The following is a 25,252-nucleotide window of genomic DNA, read 5'->3' on the forward strand; positions in this document are numbered from 1 at the left end:
GCCGAGTCTGGCTGCAGACTAGGGGCAAACGCCGAGACGCACACACCACAGTGGCAAACAGCCGTTTGTGACATATGGCTACGGACATTGCGTGTGGACATTGAGACATGAGTGCATGGGATGTGTGAGTGTTTCAGCAATCTGCAGCATGTAGCCATGACAAGTACTACTACGGACTGGATTGTGCTTTATGTGTGTTGTGTTTAGTGCGTCTCAAGACATCGCAGTGGACTCTGTCTTGCAGTGGTATTTGTTGTTGTCTCTATCCTATCACACAGTAGGCCCTTACTCCTCCTTTTGAATGTGACAGAATGAACAAACTTAGGGATTCCATAGCCCTTTAGAAACCCAATCGCAACGTGAAATTCCCGACTGATTGTTTCAGATAGTGGTATTGTGAGTGTGCCCTTGTCCAGCCCCTCCTACAAATTGTTTAAGGGCATAGCACGCAACTGAGCTGAATTGGACTTTCTATCAAATGACCTAACTGTGCCATTATCCACCAAAAGTAGGCAAGGGGAGAAATATGGAAGAGGAAGGAGTAGCGTCTGGAAACCAGGCAGATGCAGAATCGAATCCTGCCAAATATACCAGTCGTAGTGCCCTCCAATAGGATGCAAGGAAGTTAACTAATCAGTCACTCTGATAGAGTAAGAGAATATTTCCAAGGCATCCACCGCCGAGGGGTTTGCCAGGTATCCACTACTTTGTTTTGGATGAAGATGGGGTTAGTGAGGCAGATGAGATGGTGCCTACTTCTTCTCGAATACCTGTGTTCCACCCACTACAGGTTTCCATAGCAGTGGAGGTGTGAGAACAAAGCGCTGTACTGACTACCAACACCAGACCCACATTCAAAGAGAGAGGGCGATGGGAAGGGAAAGGGAGGAGGTTTGCATGGGACATCTTGATCTGTGCATATGTTGGTTCACACAAACAGGAAGCATTAACTTCAGAAAGATAGATGGTGTGTGAGAGAAAGAGAGATAGAGAGAGAGAGAGAGAACATGTAATTCAACAGGAATTTCTCAGGTATCAATAGCAGCGGGTTGCCGCCAGCTGTAGCTTTTGTTCGGGGGATTTGCACGACTTCTGTTCCACGCACTGCACAAGCCAGCACTGGGTGCAGGCCTGTCTCCCCGCCTGCCTGTGTGGGGATTTGTGAGGCGGCTGGCACATGATGTGTCCCAGTGGATGGCTCATGCTTCACGACTCAAAATTTTTAACAGTGTAATGAGTGTTTCATGATGGCGATCCTTACCTGACCAGAAAAAAAGCACTGCAATTGTTTAAATATTCCAGACTGCTTTGTCGCCCTCAAAATGTTTCAATAAACAATATTCCATACATACAGTTTCATAACAAACTCTTTAAATAAATAAATGAATTATATTCCAGCCACTTTTATCCCATCATGCACTGGTGCTGCTGCTCGCAGTGAGTTTTCAGTTGCCTGAGACTGCAGTCAAGTATACAAGTTCCATTTGTGTGAGTGTGTGTGGTGTTTTTTTTGTGGTTTTACGGCGCACAACTACAATGGTCATTAGCGCCCAGACTAAGTTAGCAATTCACTGCGAGGCACAAGGTTAAAACAGCTACTAAAAGGGACAACACTATAAAGGCACATTAACAGGCAAGGGATTAAAAGAAAACAGCATAATCAAATGTCCTTAGACAGGTTTGTCAAGTGGATAGATCCGCTAAAATGACATGCAGAGTACATGGCAGGCCAAAATCAATGCTCAGTGTATTAAAATTCGGACAGGACGTTAAAATGTGGCGTTCCGCGAGCAATTGCACACACGGGCAGAACGGCGCCGGCGCAGCCGTGAGAAGATGGAGATGGCTGAACCGGCAGTGTCCAATTCGTAACCGGGCCAAAACGACCTCCTCCCGCCGAGGAGGGCGTGAAGAGGTCGTCCAAGCCGTGGGAAGAGGTTTCAAGGCCCTAAGCTTGTTGTCCGTAAGTGTAGCCCCATCGGCATGCCACAGCGATAAAATGCGCTGACAAATGACCCTGCTACAATCAGATGAAGGCACACAACAAGAAGCTGTCCGAGGCTGGAGGACCGCAGCCTTGGCGGCGGCATCTGCAGCTTCGTTCTCAGGGATACCGACATGGGCAGGAACCCACATAAAGGTGACCGGAGAACCGTCGTCCGCCAGCTGCTGAAGAGAGCGTTGGATCCGGTGCACGAAAGTGTGAAGCGGATACGGATCACTGAGGTTCTGGATGGCGCTCAGGGAATCAGAGCAGATGACGTGTATGTGAGACTGTCATCTATTGTTGATGAAGGCATTAATAGCCAAAAGCTTTAATTGTGAGAGTCTTTTCGTTGTCCCTATCTGCAACTCAGCAACTGTGCTATATGAAGAGCAGCAACTTTCCTTTTCATAATATTGTTATTCTATAATTGTTAAAATAAACAATGTTCCACACATTGTATTGTCTATCAGATATTGTTTAAACAATATTCCATACACTGCCATCGATTTCCTGCAACATTCTTTAAATAAATAATGAAACTATATTGCATACACTGCCTTGTATCCTGTAAATTGTTTAAATAAACAAAATTCCACACATTGTCTTTCCTGCCAGAAATGGTTTAAATAATATTCGACGCAGTGCAATCGATTTCCCATCAAATAGCCAGTCTTCCATGTGGGAGAGGGATGAATGGGGTGGGAGGGGAAGGGTTAATTCATTTATCCATTTATGTAATTAGCCATATGGTTGATAGAATGGGAGTGGGGGCTATTCGAATAACTCAGGCCTGAAAGTGTGCTTGTATTGGTGAGGGTGCGAGGGGTTGAGGTTTCCAGATGGGTGGGTGAGATGGAGGGGGACAGGTGAGGGGGGGGCTTCTTGCAGAGAGAGAATGTGCCGAAGGGTCATAAATCAACCCTCAGGGGGTGTAAACCACCTAGCAGAACAATAGGTTAAGGGGAGAGGGAGGGGTCATATATCAATCAGCCGTCACAATTTTTTAATTTGCACATCAGTTTGATATCAATAGTGGGGTATTGCTTCCCTTTCATGCAGTTAAACTCATAAATGCAATCTGGTTTCTGTAAAAGTTGTGAATAATCGTTCACTCGCTGTATTTTATCCCTGCTACCTTCAGAACTGTAAAATGTGCAATCCCGTCAACACTCCCAAACCTTTTTTAAGAAAAGTATACATGTATGTGGAGAAATTTTACAGGAATCAGCGAAATGCAACGAGTAATGAGGCTAATGAGGACGGGGCGCTACAACAGTAGTACGTGGGTAAGCTGAAAACTTGCTTCTTATGGGAGGCATGCTGGGGTGGTCCACTTTAGGTGCGATGACCAGTGTGTCCAGATGGTGCAGTGGTCAGCGCATCTGCTTAGTAAGCAGGAGACTTGAGTTCGAATCCCAGTCTGGCACAAATTTTCAACTTTCTCCATTGATTTAATCAGTGACCTATGGAAGCTTATGGCATTCACTCCTTTGTGTCTTGAAGAAATATACATATGCTATAAACATCGATTCGCATTTCTTTAATCTATCTTCTAAGATAAACTATAGGGCCAGTTTTGCCTAGCATGTTCCCCCGTTTCTATGGAATGTAAGCTGGTCTTTACCAAGATCAGCCTCTACCACTACTTTCACGCTTCTGTAAATAATTCGTATTAGTGTTTCGCAACCATGACTTCTTAAACTGAGTTTTCGATAACATTCGCACCTGTTAGCACTTGCCTTTTTTGGAATTGTAATATTCTTGTTAGGGTTTGAGGGTACTTAGCATGTCACATTCATCTCGCATAGCAGATGGAATAGTTTTGTCATAGATGGCTGTTCCTGAGGGATTGTCGCATACTACAGGGGCCTTGTCTCGACTTAGGTCTTTCAATGATCTGTCATATTGTTCTTGCAGCATCTCATCTTCATTTACTTCCTTTTCCTTTCAAGAGGAGGGAAATGAAGATGAAATGTCATCTATTCATTTTACTTGTACTAGCCTAAGTAGCGTAAATAAGAGGAATTTGGCAGTATTACTAATTCATCGCCACATGGTTTCCCTAGCGCAGTGTCATCAAGTTCTTCACCTCTGATTCGAAGGAATGAAGATAAGAGTTTAACTCCCCATTGACAGTGCACTCGCTGCAGATGGAACACAAGCTCAGATTAGGAAAGGATGGAGAAATCGGCCATGCCCTTGCGGAGGAACCATCCCGGCACTTACCTCGAGCGATTTAGGGAAATCATGGATAACCTGTATCTGAATGGGTGGATGGGGATTTGAACTTTCCTGCTACTGGAGAGAGTCCTGTATGCTAACCATTGCCCTGGCCACATCGCTCTGTACCAGTATGATAAGTAACGACAGCATGGCAGAAAACAGACACAGCAAGCATCAACAGTTAAGGTGAGGAACTGTTCTCATTAGTGTTAAGGTACATGCATAAGAGCACAAGAGTGCCAATGTATGAGCAACCCCTTACGATGACGAGATGAGCTGGTAGAGGATGTTGCGGTTGGTCAGCATGACGCCCTTGGGCAGTCCAGTGGTCCCGGAGGAGCACATGATGAAGGCCACGTGCTCCAGCCAGTCCGGCTGGTCTGCGGCCGCCACTTCCTCCAGGTCGACGTTACCGGCGCTGTCCAGCGGCACGTCACGACGCTCCAGCCAGCGGAAGACGTCGTTGAGGTCAACCACTTCGAAATCTGGGCAGACGGAGCGGATGTTGGACGCCGCGGTCTCCTCCGCTAGGATGAGTTTCGGCTGGATTGTATCCCGAACCAGAGTCTTCAGGTCGTCTGCACAAATTACGTACAAAAGTGGTCATTATCCGTTAGAGGGAGGGATCCGTGATGCAGGCCTGTACAGATGGATGCTTGCTGTGGTTTCGTTAATCGTTATTGCTCATTTATAATGTCTCAAAATCAGATAAACAGAAAGATGTAAAACAACACTAACTCACTAAGAGCATTAAAGTTTTACAGAAGAAAATCCCTGATTACGACAACGTCCACGCTGCCACCGTCAGGAAAGTAGCTGACTGTCGAAGACGCTACTGAATAATACAGGTTTAAATTTTGTAGCGGCGATCACAGCGACCAAATACTACTCGTGTGATCATAGTCCCAGAGATAAAAATGGGTCCAGTTTCCCCCAGGCGAATGCAGGTACTGAAAATGCCCTCCCAGATTTATTGGGACCACTCCTGCCTCACTACCTGCCAACTCGGATATTACGCTGAACAGAACTTTTTTTTTCCACAATAGACCACCAACTCCCATGAGTAGGGAAATAAAGATATGACCCTCCTCACGCTATGGTAAGTTCTAATCACGATTCTCCATTAACATTCACAAAATTCTCATTTCCACACCTCCTTTCATGATTTAGTGTCAGTAGTTTGAAGTTTAGAATAAAATTCGCGTCTGTCTACGCAGGAATTGGTGCTTGTTCGTTAGGCTGCATTCTGTAACAGTAGATTTCAGTAGATATGTGCACTTTCTGTACCGACAATAATAATTTGTGTAAGATCTTATGGGACCAAACTGCTTAGGTCATCGGTCACTAAGCTTACGCACTACGTAATCTAACTTAAACTAAGTTACGCTATGGACGACATACACACCCATGCCCGAGGGAGGACTCGAACCTCCGACAGGGGGAGACGCGCGGACCGTGACAAGGCGCCTCAGACCACGCGGCTACCCCTCGCGGCTTCTGTACCGATGGCATTCGGTACAGAGCTGTGAAACAGTTTGAATAGGATAATGCCACATTCACACGGAATATTCTAAAGCTGCTACGACTCTGAAGCCATGACTATCCCTTAAAGGCTACATCATCTCTTTCGTATCTAAGGTGGTCGTAAAACGGTTTCAATCACGTGAAAGTATCAGAATTATCCATTTCTGCTTGCGGCGGCTGCACGGAAACGAAACGAATGTTCTGAGTTGATCTTGTTGCCCTACTTCGGTACATTAGGATTTATGTTTACGGGAGGGCACTAACTTCACGTTCTAATCAGTCATTTTCTCTGAACACAAATGCTAGATGGTTGTATAACGTTAACCAAATTTGCCGTCGGTGCATGGCAGAACATGCCAATGGAATTATACAGAAAAACGCTTCCCAATGCTCTGTAAAATTATATTTATTTGGTCACGAACTGCCTCTCGGCTTCTCAGGCCATCTTCGAAGTGAATGTCGCAAACACAGATAAACATGATGTGTGAGTTACAGAGGTATTTTTTGTACAAAAGTTACATATATAGCAAAGTGTTTACATAGGAAAATATTACAATAATTTCAGTAACTAAATAGAAGGGGGTAAACAAAATTTTTATGTGGGGATACATTTAACAAATGATGAGAATAAGAATTCACAGTTTGAGTCTAGTATTTGAAACGAAAATTGAATTTAGCAACGGGGAAAATGGAAACTGAGTCTGACCATTTAATACTAGGATGGCATTCTGTGTGATATGTTTGTAACAGTATTCTTGGCAAAGAAAATTGGACCATGCACATTTTCCCATGAAACTGCAGACTAATGAGTAATCTCTTCCAACTGTCGGATTAGACTTACCACGCACCTTAAACAGGAATGCCTGGAGGGAAGACGATGACCTTTCTGAGGACCACTATTGAGAGGTGACATTTGAAGCTGACCCCAGAAGGATTCTACCGCCACCAACGTGCATTTCACATCAGGACCACGAACTTAAGATACGAGTAATTAGAGCGCCTAAGGAGGCATACAGGTAGTATCCTTCCCTCACCCTATTTGAGAGTAGAACTCTTTATTTTTTTACTTTTTTTTATTTTTTTAAATTTCTTTTTTACTGGTTTGATGCGGCCCACCAGGAATTCCTCTCCTGTGCCAACATCTTCATCTAGGAGTAACTTTTGCAAACTCTGTCCTCAATAATTATTCGCTGGATGTATTCCAATCTTTTTCTTCCTCTGCAGTTTTTGCTTTACAGCACCCTCTTGTGCCATGGAAGTCATTTCCTGATGTCTTAACAGATGTCCTATCATCCTGTCCCTTCTCCTTGTCAATCCACATATTGCTTTCCTCTCCGATTCTGTGCACAATCGCCTCATTCCATCCCTTATCAGGCCACCTAAGTTGCAACGCTCGTCTATAGCAGCACCTCCCAAATGCTTCGACTCTCTTCTGTTCCGGTTTTCCCACCGTCCATGTTTCAGTACCATATAATGCGGTTCTCCAAACGTACATCCTCAGAAATTTCTTCCTAAAGTTAAGGTGCGTGTCTGATAGTAGTCGACTTCTCTTGGCCAGGAATGCCCCTTAACTAGTGCTAGTTCGCTTTTGATGTCCTCCTTGTTCCATCTGTAATTTGTTACTTTGTTGCCTAAGTAGCAGAATTCCTTAACTTCATCTACTTCGTGACCATCAATCTTAATCTTAAGTTTCTCGTTGTTCTCATTTCTACTACTTCTCATTACCTTCGTCTTTCTTTGATTTATGCTACGGTCGCAGGTTCGAATCCTGCCTCGAGCATGGAGGTGTGTGATGTCCTTAGGTTATTTACGTTTAAGTAGTTCTAAATCTAGGGGACTGATGAGCTCAGATGTTAAGTCCCATAGTGCTTAGAGCCATTTGAACCATTTTTCTTCGATTTACTCTTCATACTCTATACTCATTTAACTGTTCATTCAGTTCAGCAAATCCTGTAATTCTCCTTCACTTTCACTCAGGATAGTAACGTTATCAGCGAATCGTATCATCGACATTCCTTCACCTTGAATATTAATTTTGTTCCTGAACCGTTCTTTTATTTTCATCAGTGTTTCTTCGATGTGCAGATTGAACTGTAGGGGCGAAAGACTACATCCCTGTCTTACACCCTTTTTAATCCGAGCGCTTGGTTCTTGGTAGTCTACTTTTATTATTCCTTCTAGGCGCTTTCACATGTTGTCGTATATTAGTCGTGTCTCCCTATAGCTTACCCCTATTTCTCCTTAACCCTATTTCTCTCAGAACTTCGAACATCTTTTACATAGTCGAACGCTTTTTCCATGTACACAAATCCTATGAATGTGTCTTTATTTTTTTTATTTTTTTTTTAGTCTTGCTACCACTATCAACCGCAATGTCAGAATTGCCTCTCTGGTGCCTTTACCTTCCTTTAAGTCAAACTGATCGTCATCTATCACAACCTCAAATTTCTTTTTCATTCTTCTGCATATTATTCTTATCAGCCACTTGGATGCATGAGCTGTTGGGGTGATTGTGCGATAATTCTCGCACTTGTCAGCTCTTCCAGTCTTCGGAATTGTGTGGATGATATTTCCGAAATTCAGGTGGTATGTCGCCAGACACATACATTCCACATACCAAGGTGAATAGTCGTTTTGTTGCCACTTCCCGCGATAACTGATGGAATGTTATATATTCCTTCTGCCTTATTTGATCTTAACTCCTCCAAAGCTCTCTTAAATTCTGATTCTAATACTGGATTCACTATCTCCTCTAAATCGACTCCAGTTTCTTCATCTATCACATAAGACAAATTTTCTCTCTCATAGATACTTTCAATGTAGTCTTGCCACCTACCGCCCTTTCCTTCGCAAATAATAATGGAAATCCCGTTGCACTCTTAATGTTTCCACACTAGCTTTTAATTTAACTGAAGGTCATTTGCAATTGCCCATAAGCCGAGTCAGTCTTTCCGACAATTATTTCTTTTTCGATTTCTTCACATTTTTCATGCAGCCGTTTCGTCTTAGCTTCCCTGCACTTCGCCGCGCGGGACCTGCCGACCGGTCAGGGCGCTCCAGTCACAGACTGTGCGGCTGGTCCCGGCGGAGGTTCGAATCCTCCCTCTCCTTAGGATAATTTAGGTTAAGTAGTGTGTAAGCTTAGGGACTGATGACCTTAGCAGTTAAGTCCCATAGGATTTCACACACCCCTTTTATTCCCTGCACTTCCCATTCATTTCGTTCCTTGGTGACTTGTATTTCTGTATTCCTGAATTTTCCTGAACATTTTTGTACATCCTTCTTTCATCAATCAACTGAAGTATTTCATCTTTTATTCATGGTTTCTTCGCAGTTACCAGATGGCCTGTCTCTATGCACCTTGTAACTCTTCCTGTATCTTCAGGCAGCCCTCGTTGCATCGCTGTCTCCAATTTAATATGAAACTGATGAGAAGTACATTTGACATCTCGTGAAGGAACAGAATTAGCGGAGTTCCATGTAATCAATACACTTCGGTATTTTGCTTTCACAAACCGCGTAACACATGTTCCAGATTTGTACTGGTGGGCGCTAGTGATACAGATTGACATTCTCATTCCAATACTGTAACTGCCATTCTGAAAAAACTGTTCTGTAGCAGGTTTAGTCACGTCACCCTCCAATTACACATTATCTGTCTACATGCTTGCATGTTGATTAGTTTAGCGCCCCTTATTGGTGTATAGTAGATACGAGCCTCATACTTTTGAGAGTGTTGTGATGATATACCCCCCATGAACCATGTGCCTTGCCGTGGTGGGGAGGCTTGCGTGCCTCAGCGATACAGATGGCCGTACCGTAGGTGCAACCACAACGGAGGGGTATCTGTTGAGAGGCCAGACAAACGTGTGGTTCCTGAAGAGGGGCAGCAGCCTTTTCAGTAGTTGCAGGGGCAACAGTCTGGATGATTGACTGATCTGGCCTTGCAACATTAACCAAAACGGCCTTGCTGTGCTGGTACTGCGAACGGCTGAAAGCAAGGGGAAACTACAGCCGTAATTTTTCCCGAGGACAGGCAGCTTTACTGTATGATTAAATAATGATGGCATCCTCTTGGGTAAAATATTCCGGAGGTAAAATAGTCCCCCATTCGGATCTCCGGGCGGGGACTACTCAGGAGGATGTCGTTATCAGGAGAAAGAAAACTGGCGTTCTACGGATCGGAGCGTGGAATGTCAGATCCCTTAATCGGGCAGGTAGGTTAGAAAATTTAAAAAGGGAAATGGATAGGTTAAAGTTAGTACAAGTTCATATGCCAACTAGCTCTGCAGATGATGAAGAAATTGAAGAAATGTACGATGAAATCAAAGAAATTATTCAGATAGTGAAGGGAGACGAAAATTTAATAGTAATGGGTGACTGGAATTCGAGTGTAGGAAAAGGGAGAGAAGGAAACATAGTAGGTGAATATGGATTGGGGCTAAGAAATGAAAGAGGAAGCCGCCTAGTAGAATTTTGCACAGAGCACAACTTAATCATAGCTAACACTTGGTTTAAGAATCATGAAAGAAGGTTGTATACGTGGAAGAACCCTGGAGATACTAAAAGGTATCAGATAGATTATATAATGGTAAGACAGAGATTTAGGAACCAGGTTTTAAGTTGTAAGACATTTCCAGGGGCAGATGTGGACTCTGACCACAATCTATTGGTTATGACCTGTAGATTAAAACTGAAGAAACTGCAAAAATGTGGGAAATTAAGGAGATGGGACCTGGATAAACTGAAAGAACCAGAGGTTGTACAGAGTTTCAGAGAGAGCATAAGGGAACAATTGACAGGAATAGGGGAAAGAAATACAGTAGAAGAAGAATGGGTAGCTCTGAGGGATGTAGTAGTGAAGGCAGCAGAGGATAAAGTAGGTACAAAGACGAGGGCTGCTAGAAATCCTTGGATAACAGAAGAAATATTGAATTTAATTGATGAAAGGAGAAAATATAAAAATGCAGTAAATGAAGCAGGCAAAAAGTAATACAAACGTCTCAAAAATGAGATCGACAGGAAGTGCAAAATGGCTAAGCAGGCAGGGCTAGAGGACAAATGTAAGGATGTAGAGGCTTATTTCACTAGGGGTAAGATAGATACTGCCTACAGGAAAATTAAAGAGACCTTTGGAGAGAAGAGAACCACGTGTATGAATATCAAGAGCTCAGATGGCAGCCCAGTTCTAAGCAAAGAAGGGAAGGCAGAAAGGTGGAAGGAGTATATAGAAGGTTTATACAAGGGCGATGTACTTGAGGACAATATTATGGAAATAGAAGAGGATGTAGATGAAGACGAAATGGGAGATACGATACTGCGCGAAGAGTTTGACAGAGCACTGAAAGACCTGAGTCGAAACAAGGCCCCCGGAGTAGACAACATTCCATTAGAACTACTGACGGCCTTGGGAGAGCCAGTCATGACAAAACTCTACCAGCTGGTGAGCAAGATGTATGAGACAGGCGAAATACCCTCAGACTTCAAGAAGAATATAATAATTCCAATCCCAAAGAAAGCAGGTGCTGACAGATGTGAAAATTACCGAACTATCAGTTTAATAAGCCACGGCTGCAAAATACTAACGCGAATTCTTTACAGACGAATGGAAAAACTGGTAGATGCAGACCTCGGGGAGGATCAGTTTGGATTCCGCCGAAATGTTGCAACACGTGAGGCAATACTGACCTTACGACTTATTTTAGAAGAAAGATTAAGAAAAGGCAAACCTACATTTCTAGCATTTGTAGACTTAGAGAAAGCTTTTGATAATGTTGACTGGAATACTCTTTTTCAAATTCTAAAGGTGGCAGGGGTAAAATACAGGGAGCGAAAGGCTATTTATAATTTGTACAGAAACCAGATGGCAGTCATAAGAGTCGAGGGGCATGAAAGGGAAGCAGTGGTTGGGAAAGGAGTGAGACAGGGTTGTAGCCTCTCCCCGATGTTATTCAATCTGTATATTGAGCAAGCAGTAAAGGAAACGAAAGAAAAATTTGGAGTAGGTATTAAAATTCATGGAGACGAAGTAAAAACTTTGAGGTTCGCCGATGACATTGTAATTCTGTCAGAGACGGCAAAGGACTTGGAAGAGCAGTTGAACGGAATGGACAGTGTCTTGAAAGGAGGATATAAGATGAACATTAACAAAAGCAAAACGAGGATAATGGAATGTAGTCAAATTAAATCGGGTGATGCTGAGGGAATTAGATTAGGAAATGAGACACTTAAAGTAGTAAAGGAGTTTTGCTATTTAGGAAGTAAAATAACTGATGATGGTCGAAGTAGAGAGGATATAAAATGTAGACTGGCAATGGCAAGGAAAGCGTTTCTGAAGAAGAGAAATTTGTTAACATCGAATATAGATTTATGTATCGGAAAGTCGTTTCTGAAAGTATTTGTTTGGAGTGTAGCCATGTATGGAAGTGAAACATGGACGATAACTAGTTTGGACAAGAAGAGAATAGAAGCTTTCGAAATGTGGTGCTACAGAAGAATACTGAAGATAAGGTGGATAGATCACGTAACTAATGAGGAGGTATTGAATAGGATTGGGGAGAAGAGAAGTCTGTGGCACAACTTGACTAGAAGAAGGGATCGGTTGGTAGGACATGTTTTGAGGCATCAAGGGATCCAAATTTAGCATTGGAGGGCAGCGTGGAGGCTAAAAATCGTAGAGGGAGACCGAGAGATGAGTACACTAAGCAGATTCAGAAGGATGTAGGTTGCAGTAGGTACTGGGAGATGAAGCAGCTTGCACAGGATAGAGTAGCATGGAGAGCTGCATCAAGCCAGTCTCAGGACTGAAGACAACAACAACAGTGATGATATAACAGACAGGTGAAGACGAAATGTTTACATTATGCATGATGGACCACCGTATGATAGTTCAAAACATTTTATGTAAAGCCCTTGTGCTGTCAGCTGTGTAGAATTATTGTAATGTTTGGATTCAACGAAGAAAGTACTGGAAAGAGAGAAATGATCATAGAAAATAAACACAAAAGACATATGTGATGCAGTACCTGACAAACCCCAGTCACTAACTTAGTTAGTTATGAAACTCAAGATTCGATTCATTCATAAGACGTGGTAGAGAAATGGGGCACTTTGCATATATCTTCATTCATATAGTGTTCAGATTGGTTTTTCATTGATGGACTTCACACATCACACATGTCGAAAGTCCTCTGCTTACTGTGGTATGGCGTAGTTTGCTGTTAACGATTGCAGGCAGATAGCACTCTAAGACACACACAGAACACACAGTTGTATATAAGTCAAGCCTAAGTTATACCACGTAACTGATGCACGCTGGGAGAACAACGGAAAAAAGGTTAAATGCATAATAAATGACCTGCCACAACAACTCCCTCCCTCTAGAATGTATCATCAGTCTATCATTAAATCATATCTCACTACAACTCCTCTCAACTGATTACTCCAACTACGTTCTATCATCCTTTAATTTAGATCCATTTCAGTTTAGAGGCACAAGATTCTCCTTTGCAGGAAAACATCAAAGACAGCAGTCAAGCTGTACATATCACTATCACCTCAACAGATATACAGTAGAATGCTATCATAAAGCCATGCAGCAACTCTTCTGTAAGGTGTTTGTTGGCTGTGATTGGTGCATAGTAGCGAGAAGCACATTTTAAATACTGTTTGTTATGGCTTAAAACACATAAACAGTCTTGCACACGGTCAAACACACAGTCCATTCTATAATTGTATACTACAGTCCAACAGCTGGTAATATAATGCTCTTTAATGAAGGACTCTTTTTAAAAATTTATAAGGTGGTTGTCGATAACTCTGGGGTCACACCTGGGCTTGTGATCTGACGTATATAAATGTATTACTCTACATTAGGCCGTCATCCACGTTTAACAATCTATTCCAGCCATGTTATCGCTGCTACAAAAAATGAGAGTTCTGCTGGTTACAGGTGCTTCCACGTCATGTTTTTCTAGTATTCCTCTAGCTACCACATACTCATTACCAACAATTTTCCTGTATCAAACAGGCAAGTATGTACTACATCATTCCCCCTTAATTTTCACCACATATTTTCCCTCAGTTTATTGAAATTTTGTCACTTTTCCTTTTAAGTGTAACACAGCTTTGAAGATCTAGAGCAAATGCTCTATTATGGCGATTTCTTTTGTGATATGTCTTTACCACCACACTGTAACCGGAGCTATATCATGTTTGATGTTTGTGGCAGGGGAATCCTAGTGCTTCCTATCGCTCTTATCTCTCGGCACAGCTGCACAAAGGGTTGCCATCACCTGACACTTAGTTCAGGGATTTGCGCGACTTCCAGTCTGTGTGCCATATGAGTCAACCCTGTGTGTAGACCACCCTCCCAGCTACTTGTGCGAGAATATATGAAGTGGTCAGCATGCCCTCCCAAGGACAGGTGTGAAGATGTTATCAGAAGTTTTTCACAGTGTCATTACATGCAGTGCGTTATGTTGACATTAATTTCATGATGGTATTCCTTGTGCAATCGTAGAAAAGGAATCTATTTAATTACTTCTTTTCGATGTATTTTACAAGACTGCTTCTTCCAAAACAGCAGAGAATGATGGGCTTCTCTCATCTAATATAACAGAGATCCAATTCCTGTGAATTGAATTTTATAAATATAGAGTCTGCTAAGCAATTGATTTGAATTTCCTTTCATCAGGTCCTTCCTCCACAGCAGAGACTGAGTCTTCTCACCAATTTCCAGATGTGGGTGGAGAGGGAGTTTGGAGTATTTTAAACATGGAGAAGGGTTAATTAACTAATCGATTTAATTCATTATTCAATTCATTTGGTATCAAATGTGTGCTTCTATTGGTGAGAGTGTTTCCCAAAGATGTGGAGAAGGTGGAGGAGGAGGAGGAGGAGGAGGAGATGAGGATCTTTCTCAGAAGGACATATTATCTCCAGTCGGCCATAAATCAATCAACAGAAAAATAGGTTAAGCATAGGGTGTCATATATCAATCAAGTTTGTCTCTGGATATATCCTTGCCCCTGAATGCATGCAACCCACACTAACAAAATGGCCCTACTATTGGTGAGAGCTCACAATGATTACTGTAGAAGTAGCTGTGTTTTTTTCTAAATGCTGAATATGTGGTTTCTTGTACTAATATCTGTATAAAGTTCCATGAAATTTATTTAAGAACATCCTAGTTTCATTGTAAACTGATTCTTTTAAGTTGCATGTTTAAATGCTGAAGCAATATATCTAACTGCCTAATGATACCAGCACATCATCGACACATCTGAACCAATACTTAATTTTATGGTTCAGTGGCTCTTTCTGTAATAAAATTCATTCGAAATTGTCTATTTCAAAATTTTTATTCAGCACTAAAGACAAAATACAATCCTTGGCACAGAGTGACGTGTATAAAATAAATTGCAAACATTGTGAAAAAGTGACTCATCAGGCATAGCAGTGACAAATAGGCTATGTGAACATGAGGGAAGCTAGCGATTAAGAAAGAATGATTCGACCCTTGTTGATCATCTTTTAGTAGAAAACCATCCATTTTGTGTAAAATGTGAAACTGTATATTTTGTAGAAAAAAAAAACAGGAATATGACCCTACTGAAAATGCTAGAAATCAACAAACACATGACATAGAATGCAACTAGTATTAAATATGAGACTCAATTTCCATTTCCACCTTGTTAAATTAAATTTCCGTTGCAGATACTAAATTCAAGCTGTAAATTCATTTTATTTCTCATCTTTTGCTACATGTATCTACACACAAAACGTTGTTTATCCACTTCTTTTCTGGCTGTTGTAATTATTGTAATATTTCCCCATGTAAATTCTTTGTCATTTGCGTATATCGGTACAAATAATATCTGTGCAAGTTGAGCATCATGTTTATCTATATTTTCGACTTTCAGCTGTCACAGAAGATGGCCTGTAAAGTACAAAACCAATTTCTCACCAAATAAGAATAATTTTGCAGGACATTGTTAGATGGTTTATTTCCATGGAGAATTAGCATTCTGTTTTTTGGGGTTCATCTTTCTTGTGCCTGATTTGATGCCACCAGCTACGATTTCCTTTTGTGTGCCAACCTATTCATCTCAGAGTGGCACTTGTATGAAACATCCTCAATTATTTCTTACGTATATTCTAATCCAGGACTTCCACTACAACTATTGCTCTCTAAAGCTCTACATCTACTTCTAGTATCTTGGAAGTAATTCCCTGATGTCTTAACACGTGTTCTAGTATACCGGCCCTTCTTCTTGTCATTGTTAACCGTATATTTCTATCCTCACAAATTCTGTGCCGAACCTCCTCATTTTATACCTCATGAATCCGCCTACTTTTGAGTATCCTTGTGTCGCCTCTATCTCAAATGCTTCGATTCTCTTTTTATTCGGTTTTCCCCAAAGTCCCTGATTCACTACCATAAAATACTGTGCTCCATACAAATATTTTCAGAAATTTCTTCTTCAAATTAAGGCTAGTGTTTGACGTTAGTACATTTCTTTAGGTAAGAATTGCTTCACATCATTACTTCATGGTTCCCAATTTTTATGTTATTTTTGTGACTAAGCCCATTTCTGCTACTACTCATAACTTCCAACTTTCTTCGGTTTGCTCTCAGTCCACATTCTGTGCTCAGCACATCGTTCATTTTCTTCAGCATCTTCTGGATTCTTTCTCGTTTCTACTGAGAATAGGAATGTCATCAGTGAATCTTATCGTTGACATTTTTTTAAGCCGAATTTTAATTTCACTCCTGTATCTAAATGTTATTTCTGTACGTGCCTCTGCGATGCAAGTATTGACAAAGTGGAGAAAGATTGCATCCTTGTCTTACACCTATTCTAATCCAAGCACTTCGTTCTTGGTTTTCTGTATATTGTTCTTGCCAGAGACTGTGATGCATGAGCTGCTGAATTGATTGTACGGTCGTTTTTCCACCTAACCTTCCTTGGTGGCTTCGGGATTGTGTAAATGATACGTTTTCGCTCGTCGCATTGTATGTCTCGACTCCCATAGAATCTACACACCTACTTGCCACTTCTCCCAATGATCTCAGTATTTCTAAAGGGATGTTACCTATGCAGTTCGCCTTAATGTCGCAGGTCTTATGAAGCTCTATTGAGCTCTTAATGCAATACTTGATCACCTACTTAATTATCGACTCCTACTTCTTCTCCTGTCACGTCAACGAACAGTTCCTTCCACTCGGAAGGACCTTCAGTGTTCCCTTTCGACCTGTCCGCTGTCTCCTTCGCGTTTAACACTTACAGCTGTGTAATTCCTTTATTTCCTCGACATTCGTTGTTTTTCTGTCGATGACAATGGTGGATATTGTTGTAAACATGTACTTTCATCGAAAACTAACGTGAAAAGTGCACCGAGCACACTTAATGCAACAAATATTATACAGAAGAACAGATTTTCGATTGTCGCTATAGTTAAATAGAATTAGTATTTTAAAATTTTTTCCCAACAAATCCATTTACAATACCATGTGTGTAATGTTTTATCGTCACTTAGTAATACCTACTGAATTAAGAAAATATACATACGTTTATCAGAACTTCTATTGTTTATGCGAGATGACGGTCGAAATACTGTATCGTTCCAGAAAGACATTTTGCCGAAAACTGTTTCGTCATATTTTACCTATTCACGTATTCGTGCAATTAAAGCACGTGTGGTGAGTTCGAAAGTTGGTATTACGTACCCAGTTCGTGCATTGGTGGCTTGAGTTTGTACAATACTATCCAGGACGAAAAATTATTCAGCGTAACACCAAAGTGAAACAGCGAGAAGGTTGGGGGCAAGAGAGTGATTTGCCACTGCTCTCACGGATCTCAGCACCAGCATACTCCTATTGTGGGCAACGTAATCTTCAGCGAAACACCAAAACCACCTCGTTCTGTTGCATAAAACATAAACTAATGTCTGAGAAAATTGCAACGACCTCAAAGTGTGACCCAAATGGGTCCATATTGAAGGCATACAGTAGACCAATAAAGCCCCGGCACACATCAAAGGACGATAGCACCCTTCTGTGTGACCGGAAATGTCAAGAAAGAGGCGTAAAGCCTGGTGCGAACGTGAATGCGAGTCGTGCTATGTGCGATCAACCTCAGAGGATGCAGTACCCGGCTGTTAGTGAGTTCAAACAGGTCAGAATGATAGGTCCTCGAGAAATGGATTCGCCTACTGAAAATTCAGCATCAACTTCATGACATGGAACATTTCCCGGACCTCGAGGCAGTGGTTTGCGTATCAGACATGACTGACAACGCTTCAGTAAACGAGACTCCTCAGCATGACTTCTCAAAAACAGTTCAAGACTCTCCACGACTGAAGATCAATTTCGATTTATTTGTCAGACCGTTCTCGGTAGGGCTGCTGATATGCCTCATTACTTACAACTAGACAGACATATGTACAGCGTAGCACGTGGCCCAACGAAGTGTTTGTCGAACCTGAGAGTCTATAAGGATTCTATAACCTGTTTCCCCAAGAGCAATGTCCTCGACTGCACAGATAAGCAATGTTTTGTTCAATCTAAATGTGTGATGTCTTTCTTTCTGTTATGAAATGGGCAAACTCCCATCAACGTCCAGGTTTAACACCTTTAAATATACGAAACTACGTATGTCTGCATGACGGACCATAGTTCCATGTATTATATATTCCAAAATAGAACTGTGTATGATTTTATAAACCACACAACTCAAATGTTAGAAGACAGTATGTAACGCTTTCTTTACTTCTCCTTACCAGTAAACACTGTCTAACATACACACATCAAAAAAAGTTTTGCGTCATCTCGGTTCCGAGAGTTTCGGAACGTGTACAGAAAATTGGAATTGAGATCAACATAAATATCATTTCTGCCCTTTTTCATGAAAACCACACACTGCATGTTGTACCACGATACAGAGAGACCTTCAGAGATGGCTGTCCAGATTGCTGTAAACACCAGTTCCCCTAATAGCTAGTAACACGTCCTATTGCTTGATGCATGTCTGTATTCGTCGTGGCATATTATCCAGAAGTTCTTCAAGGCACTGTTGGTACAGATTGTTCCACTCCCCAACAGCGATTCGGCGCAGATCCCTCAGACTGATTTGTGTTCACGTCTTCCATAAGCAGCACTTTTCAACCTATCCCAGGCATGTTCGATAGGGTTCATGTCTAGAGAACATACTATTCACTCTAACTGGGCGACGTCGTTATCCCGAAGGAAGTCATTCAAAAGATGTGCACTATGGGGGCGCGAATGTCATCCATGAAGACGAATGCCTCGCCAATATGCTGCCGATATATTTGCACTATCAGTCGGAGGATGGTATTCACGTATCGTGTAGACGTTACAGCGCCTTCCATGACAACCAGCGGCGCAGTCAGACCCACGTAATGCCATCCCAAAACAGCACGGAACATTCACCTTCCTGCACTCGCTGGAGAGTGTATCTAAGGCGTTCAGCCTGACCGTGTTGCCTCCAAACACGTCTCCGACGTGTCTGGTTGAATGCATATGCGACACTCCTTTGTGAAGAGAACGTGATGCCATTCCTGAGAGGTCCATTCGACATGTTGTTGGGCCCATCTGTACCGCACTTCACGGTGTCGTGGTCATAAAGGTGGACCTCGTCATGGACATCGGGAGTGAAGTTGCCCATCATGCAGCCTATTGCACACGGTTTGAGTCGTAACACGACGTCCTGTGGCTGGACGAAAAGCATTATTTAACATGGTGGCGTTGCTGTCAGTGTTTCTCCGAGCCATAATCCGTAGGTGGCGGACATCCACTGCAGTAGTAGCCCTTGGGCAGCCTGAGCGAGGCATGTCATCGACAGTTCCTGTCTCTTTGTATCTCCTCCATGTCCGAACAACATCGCTTTGATTCACTCCGAGACACCTGGACACTTCCCTTGTTGGGGGCCTGTCCTGACTCAAAGTAACAATGCGGACGCGATCGAACCGCGGTATTGACCGTCTGGGCACGGTTGAACTAGAGACAACAAGAGCCGTGTGCCTCCTTCCTGGTGGAATCACTGGAACTGATCGACTGTCGGACCTCCTCAGTCTAATACGCGCTGCCCATGCTTTGTTGTTTACATCTTTGGGCGGGTTTAGTGACATCTTTGAACAGTCAAAGGGACTGTGTCTGTGATACAATATCCACAGTCAAGGTCTATCTTCAGGAGTTCTGGGAACCAGGGTGATGCAAAACTTTTTTGATGGGTGTACTTAAGAAATGAAGAAAAATAAGGAACTGAAAATTAGCAGAAATCCTAGAGATAAAAGTAAGTGGCTATAGTCACGTCTCAGACGTGGCCTCGGTGTGTTGCAAAAACGACTGCCTGAGTGTCCGGACGAGGGCAGCCTCCGGCGTGCGGCCGTCCCACTGACACGCCCCCTCAGAGCGGCGCAGTGGAGGGGGTACGCTGGAGGGGGAGGGGGGGGGGGGGCTCTGAGAACAGTCGGCCTAGCGTGTCTGGAGCAGGAGAGTGTCGGAGCTTCGCATCCATCTCGGTAGACCCCGGCGCGCCGACTGCTGGCAGCGCTTGTTTAAGGAATTTTGGGACCCGCTGGGAAGTCTGATTTGGGGGCGGCCTACTTCCTTTTACTAGAACGTAATTTTGTTTAAACTTTGAATGATTTTCGTGAATCTGTAATTATGATTGCTTATACATGTACATCAGGGTTGATATTCCCATACTGGTTGCATTCCGAGATCGTGGATATGGGTACGCTCGTCATATACACTACTGGCCATTAAAATAGCTACACCACGAAGATGACGTGCTACAGACGCGAAATTTAGCCGACAGGGTAAAGATGCTGTGATATGCAAATGATTAGCTTTTCAGAGCATTCACACAAGGTTGGCGCCGGTGGAGACACCTACAACGTGCTGACGTGAGGAAAGTTTCCAACGGATTTCTCATACACAAACAGCAGTTGGCCGGCGTTGCCTGGTGAAACGTAGTTGTGATGCCTCGTGTAAGGAGGAGAAATGCGTACCACCACGTTTCCGACTTTGATAAAGGTCGGATTGTGGCCTATCGCGATTGCGGTTTATCGTATCGCGGTGGTCGAGATACAACGACTGTTAGCAGAATATGGAATCGTTGGGTTCAGGAGGGTAATACGGAACGCCGTGCTGGATCCCAACGGTCTTGTATCACTAGCAGTCGAGATGACCGGCTTCTTATCCGCATGGCTGTAACGGATCGTGCAGCCACGTCTCGATCCCTGAGTCAACAGATGGGGACGTTTGCAAGACAACAACCATCTGCACGAACAGTTCGACGACATTTGCAGCAGCATGGTCTTTCAGCTCGGAGACGATGGCTGCGGTTACTCTTGACGCTGCGTCACAGACAGGAGCTCCTGCTATGGTGTACTCAACGACGAACCTGGGTGCACGAATGGTAAAACGTCATTTTGTCGGATGAATCCAGGTTCTGTTTACAGCATCATGATGATCGCATCCGTGTTGGCGACATCGCGGTGAACGCACATTGGAGGCGTGTATTCGTCATCGCCACACTGGCGTTTCACCCGGCGTGATGGGTGCCATTGGTTACACGTCTCGGTCACCTCTTGTTCGCATTGACGGCACTTTGAACAGTGGACGTTACATTTCAGATGTGTGGCTCTACCCTTCATTCGATCCCTGTGAAATCGTACATTTCAGCAGGAGAATGCACGGCCGCACGTTGCAGGTCCTGTACTGGCCTTTCTGGATACAGAAAATGTTCGACTGCTGCGCTGGCCAGCGCATTCTCCAGATCTCTCACCAATTGAAAACGTCTGGTCAATGGTGGCCGAGCAACTGGCTCGTCACAATACGCCAGTCACTAGTGTTGGTGAACTGTGGTATCGTCTTGAAGCTGCATGGGCAGTGTGGTGTCACCGCCAGACACCACACTTGCTAGGTGGTAGCCTTTAAATCGGCCGCGGCCAGGTAGTATACGTAGGACCCGCGTGTCGCCACTATCAGTGATTGCAGACCGAGCGCCGCGACACAGTAGGTCTAGTCTAGAGAGACTCCCTAGCACTCGCCCCAGTTGTACAGCCGACTTTGCTAGCAATGGTTCACTGCCTACTTACGTTCTCATTTGCCGAGAAGATAGTTTAGCATAGCCTTCAGCTACGTCGTTTGCTACGACCTAGCAAGGCGCCATTATCAGTTACTATTGGTATTGTGAACTATGTACCGTCAAGAGCGACGTTCATCATTAATGGATTAAAGTTTAGTATTCTACCAGCTACGTCCGTTGTTTCTAAATTCTAATTTCCTTGTCCTGTTCTGACCTCACGGCAGCCTGCGTGAGCTAAACCCTGTCCCTTTCGGCCTCCTCTAGTAACACGGTGTTGGCTCTCCTGCCAATCACAAAAGGCAGCTGTACCTGTACACGCCATCCAAGCTCTGTTTGACTCAGTGCCCAGGCGTATCAAGGCCGTTATTACGGCCAGAGGTACTGGTTTCTAAGGATCTATGCACCCAAATTGCGTGAAAATGTAATCACATGTCAGTTCTAGTATAATAAATTTGTCCAATGAATACCCGTTTACATCTGCATTTCTTCTTGGTGTAGCAATTTTAATGGCCAGTAGAGTAATATTCGGGACAGACCAACAGACAGCACACCAAATCCAGGCAACCTTGTCAGCGTCTGTCCACCCAGAGGGTACGGCTGCAAATGAATGCTCCAGGAACTAACTGACGCTTGTTCTGGACCAACGAGATTACAAGCAACCGCGACATGTGGGAGGAATAACGACAGTACGCGAAGTGATGACCAACCCACCCGTCAACAGACGGAAAACAGAAACGCGGATTCTGAGGAACTTGGAACGATCACGGAGGAAGTCGCAGTTCTCCGGCAAACTTCCATGTAGAACTCCTACATGTCTTGGAACATTTAGCATAAAACACTGATCCAAGTGGGAAAACTGCACAACCTAACATTAGAGACAGGAAAATGAAATATTTGGCTTTCGTAGTGCACGAGCAGATAATCAATTCAACCAGACGAGTCCCCACCATAAACAACAGGTTAATGATAATGCCCCTACAGTATGCAAACAAGAAATATACTGTGATCAACTCACACGCCCTCGCGAATGGGGATGACAAAATACAGCCCAAGTGAACAGAGAAATTCTCAACCAAGACCCCAAAGGCAACATAAGATTTTTGGTAAGTAATTTCAAGGCACAAATCGTCAGATGTAAAAGCCACCAGAAAACTGTGGGAAAGTTTCCGGCACACAGATATACAAAGAAAAATGGCATGAGGCTCGCGGAACTATGCCAGAAGAACAACCTGAAGGTTATGTTAACAACCTTAGGGAAGGTCACCTAAACAACTGATGGGAGAATTCCAAACAGACCATGTAGCGATATCCTCTCCAGTCCAGAAATAGATCCACGACTTTCAAGTTCACAGAGGTGTGATCGTAGATTCAGACCACTAGCTAACTCGAATCAAAATCCATCAGAAAAGAACACACATAGACAAATTTGACACGAAAAAGATCATAGAATATAAGATAAAGCAGGAATGGAATAGGCAATAAGCAAACACATGGGAAGAATTGTATAGAAAGATCACAGAAAAAGTAAAAGAAATGATACCACGCAAAAAGAGCACTAAATATCGTGTGAAAAAGCACGAGATGGACGCAAACAAACTTTCCAAGAATACAAAAATAAAAAATCCGTAGGAAACTATATCGTTTCAACGATTCCAGAACACAGGCAGCAAAATTCATAAGGCAGAAGTATATGAATGAGTGACTGGATGCTATAGAGAAAAAATTTCTGCAACCACAACACCAAAGAATGCTACATGACTTATTGCAAACAACGTCCGCGTGTACACACCTCAAAACTTATCCTTTGGTAAACAAGTTGGAAAACTCGCACTAACTAATCGAGTGAATAACTGGCGTGTTAGTCCTCTGATCTCCTTAACTACCCTGGATCTGAAACAAGATTCTCAACACAGGACTTCACCTTCACTCGCGCACAATCACCCCCGCCAACTTGTGAGGAGATATACTTAAATTAAAAAACAACAAGATATCCTTTGAAGTCGGCACGACTTCAGAACTACTAATGAATCACGGACCAAATTCTTTACAGGAACTTTCACAACCATCTACCAAAGAGGAAAAACTTCCTGACGACTGAAATGTACACTTACCCACCCGATACACAAGAAAGGGGGTAGGGCGAATGCGAACAAATGCAGAGGAATCTCTCTTCTGCGGGTCACCTACAAAATTTTCTCAGTGTGCTTATTGCAGAGAACACAAGAACAGTTATAACACAAAACGTGAATACCAGGCAGGCTTTGGATCTGGTCGTTCATGCAGAGAGCAAATCATGAATCTGAAAACAAATCTAAAATAAAAGACTATCAGGGATAGTGCACTCATTTACACTTTCATAGATTTCAATGATTGAAATATTTCTGCATGCTCTATTGAGATCGCATTTCTTTATTACCAAGTTCTTAATGTCCCATATAACACCGAATCCGTCACAGTAGTTAGTGAGCTGTTGAAACCTTTCCTTCAAACTCGTAATAGCGGTGTCTATATAACACTGAAGAAGTTCCTTTAAGGCTTAAGCGATTCTCTTCCCCTGGAATGGGTTCATCGTTACTTCCTTGAGAAACCTGCCTTTTAATAGTTGAAGATCTGGATTCTGTCAGCTCAGCAACATTACCTAAAGAAGCAACCAAAACGTCTGCTTCGTTCTTAGCCTTTTCAAAAACGTTGGCTCTATATTTTTCAATAGCACTAAGTGTTCATTTTATTGATTTTACTGTAGTGTCTAATTGCATACCTTCTCGCTGAATTGCTTTATTGGCCCTGTTGGCACTGCAAAGGGAACAATGACGTATTACTGAACACAAAAAAGATTAAAGTTTTGTGATTCCTTCAAAGGGACTAGTTACTTCACTGAAACACCATGGGTCACCGTTGCAAGTGTTCTTCAACTCAGGAAGTCTTGCGTTATTAAGCTCAGATCTCACTACCCGAGCACCATCGGTCCAAGCCACAGTGGCTTCAGAGTCAGGTTTACGTGATTTTTTAGTGATTTCCAGCGCTTCACCGAGACAGAGAACAATTGTGAACAATCGTTGAACTACGCCGAAAAACAGATGTAGCGCAGTTACGGGTGATTTAACCGCATCACTAACGACCAAGTTCAAGTCATGAACACCTCAAGGGATATAGTAAACTCTGGGAGTTTCTTCGATCATACGAGCTTGAGTGCCACTCCTCTTACTCTTCGTGTTGCTTCCGTTCTCAACACAATTTATATGGTAGTCTGTAAGCGGCACGCCAAGCTTACGTAGTGTCTGATGCAACTGCATCTAGTTTGTAAAACACATCTACTGCTCTTAAAAGCGCGCTTAATTGTTCCTTGTGTCTTAAATATGGCATATTGCTCAATAGTGTTGAATAATATTTATTTTTGATT

The 25,252-nt window shown here is 42.9% G+C and overlaps 1 protein-coding gene across 1 annotated transcript in view; it reads right to left on the bottom strand.

Annotated features, from left to right (window-relative positions):
- Positions 1–25,252, bottom strand: part of LOC126281486 (uncharacterized) — a 260,262-nt gene that overhangs the window by 161,174 nt on the left and 73,836 nt on the right. The window contains exon 3 of the mRNA XM_049980485.1: positions 4,473–4,788. Within this exon, the coding sequence (XP_049836442.1) occupies positions 4,473–4,788 (316 nt within the window). The remainder of the gene's footprint in view (positions 1–4,472; positions 4,789–25,252) is intronic.

Source organism: Schistocerca gregaria, chromosome 7 (genome assembly GCF_023897955.1).
Source record: "Schistocerca gregaria isolate iqSchGreg1 chromosome 7, iqSchGreg1.2, whole genome shotgun sequence".
In the NCBI taxonomy this organism is placed as follows: Eukaryota; Metazoa; Arthropoda; class Insecta; order Orthoptera; family Acrididae; genus Schistocerca; species Schistocerca gregaria.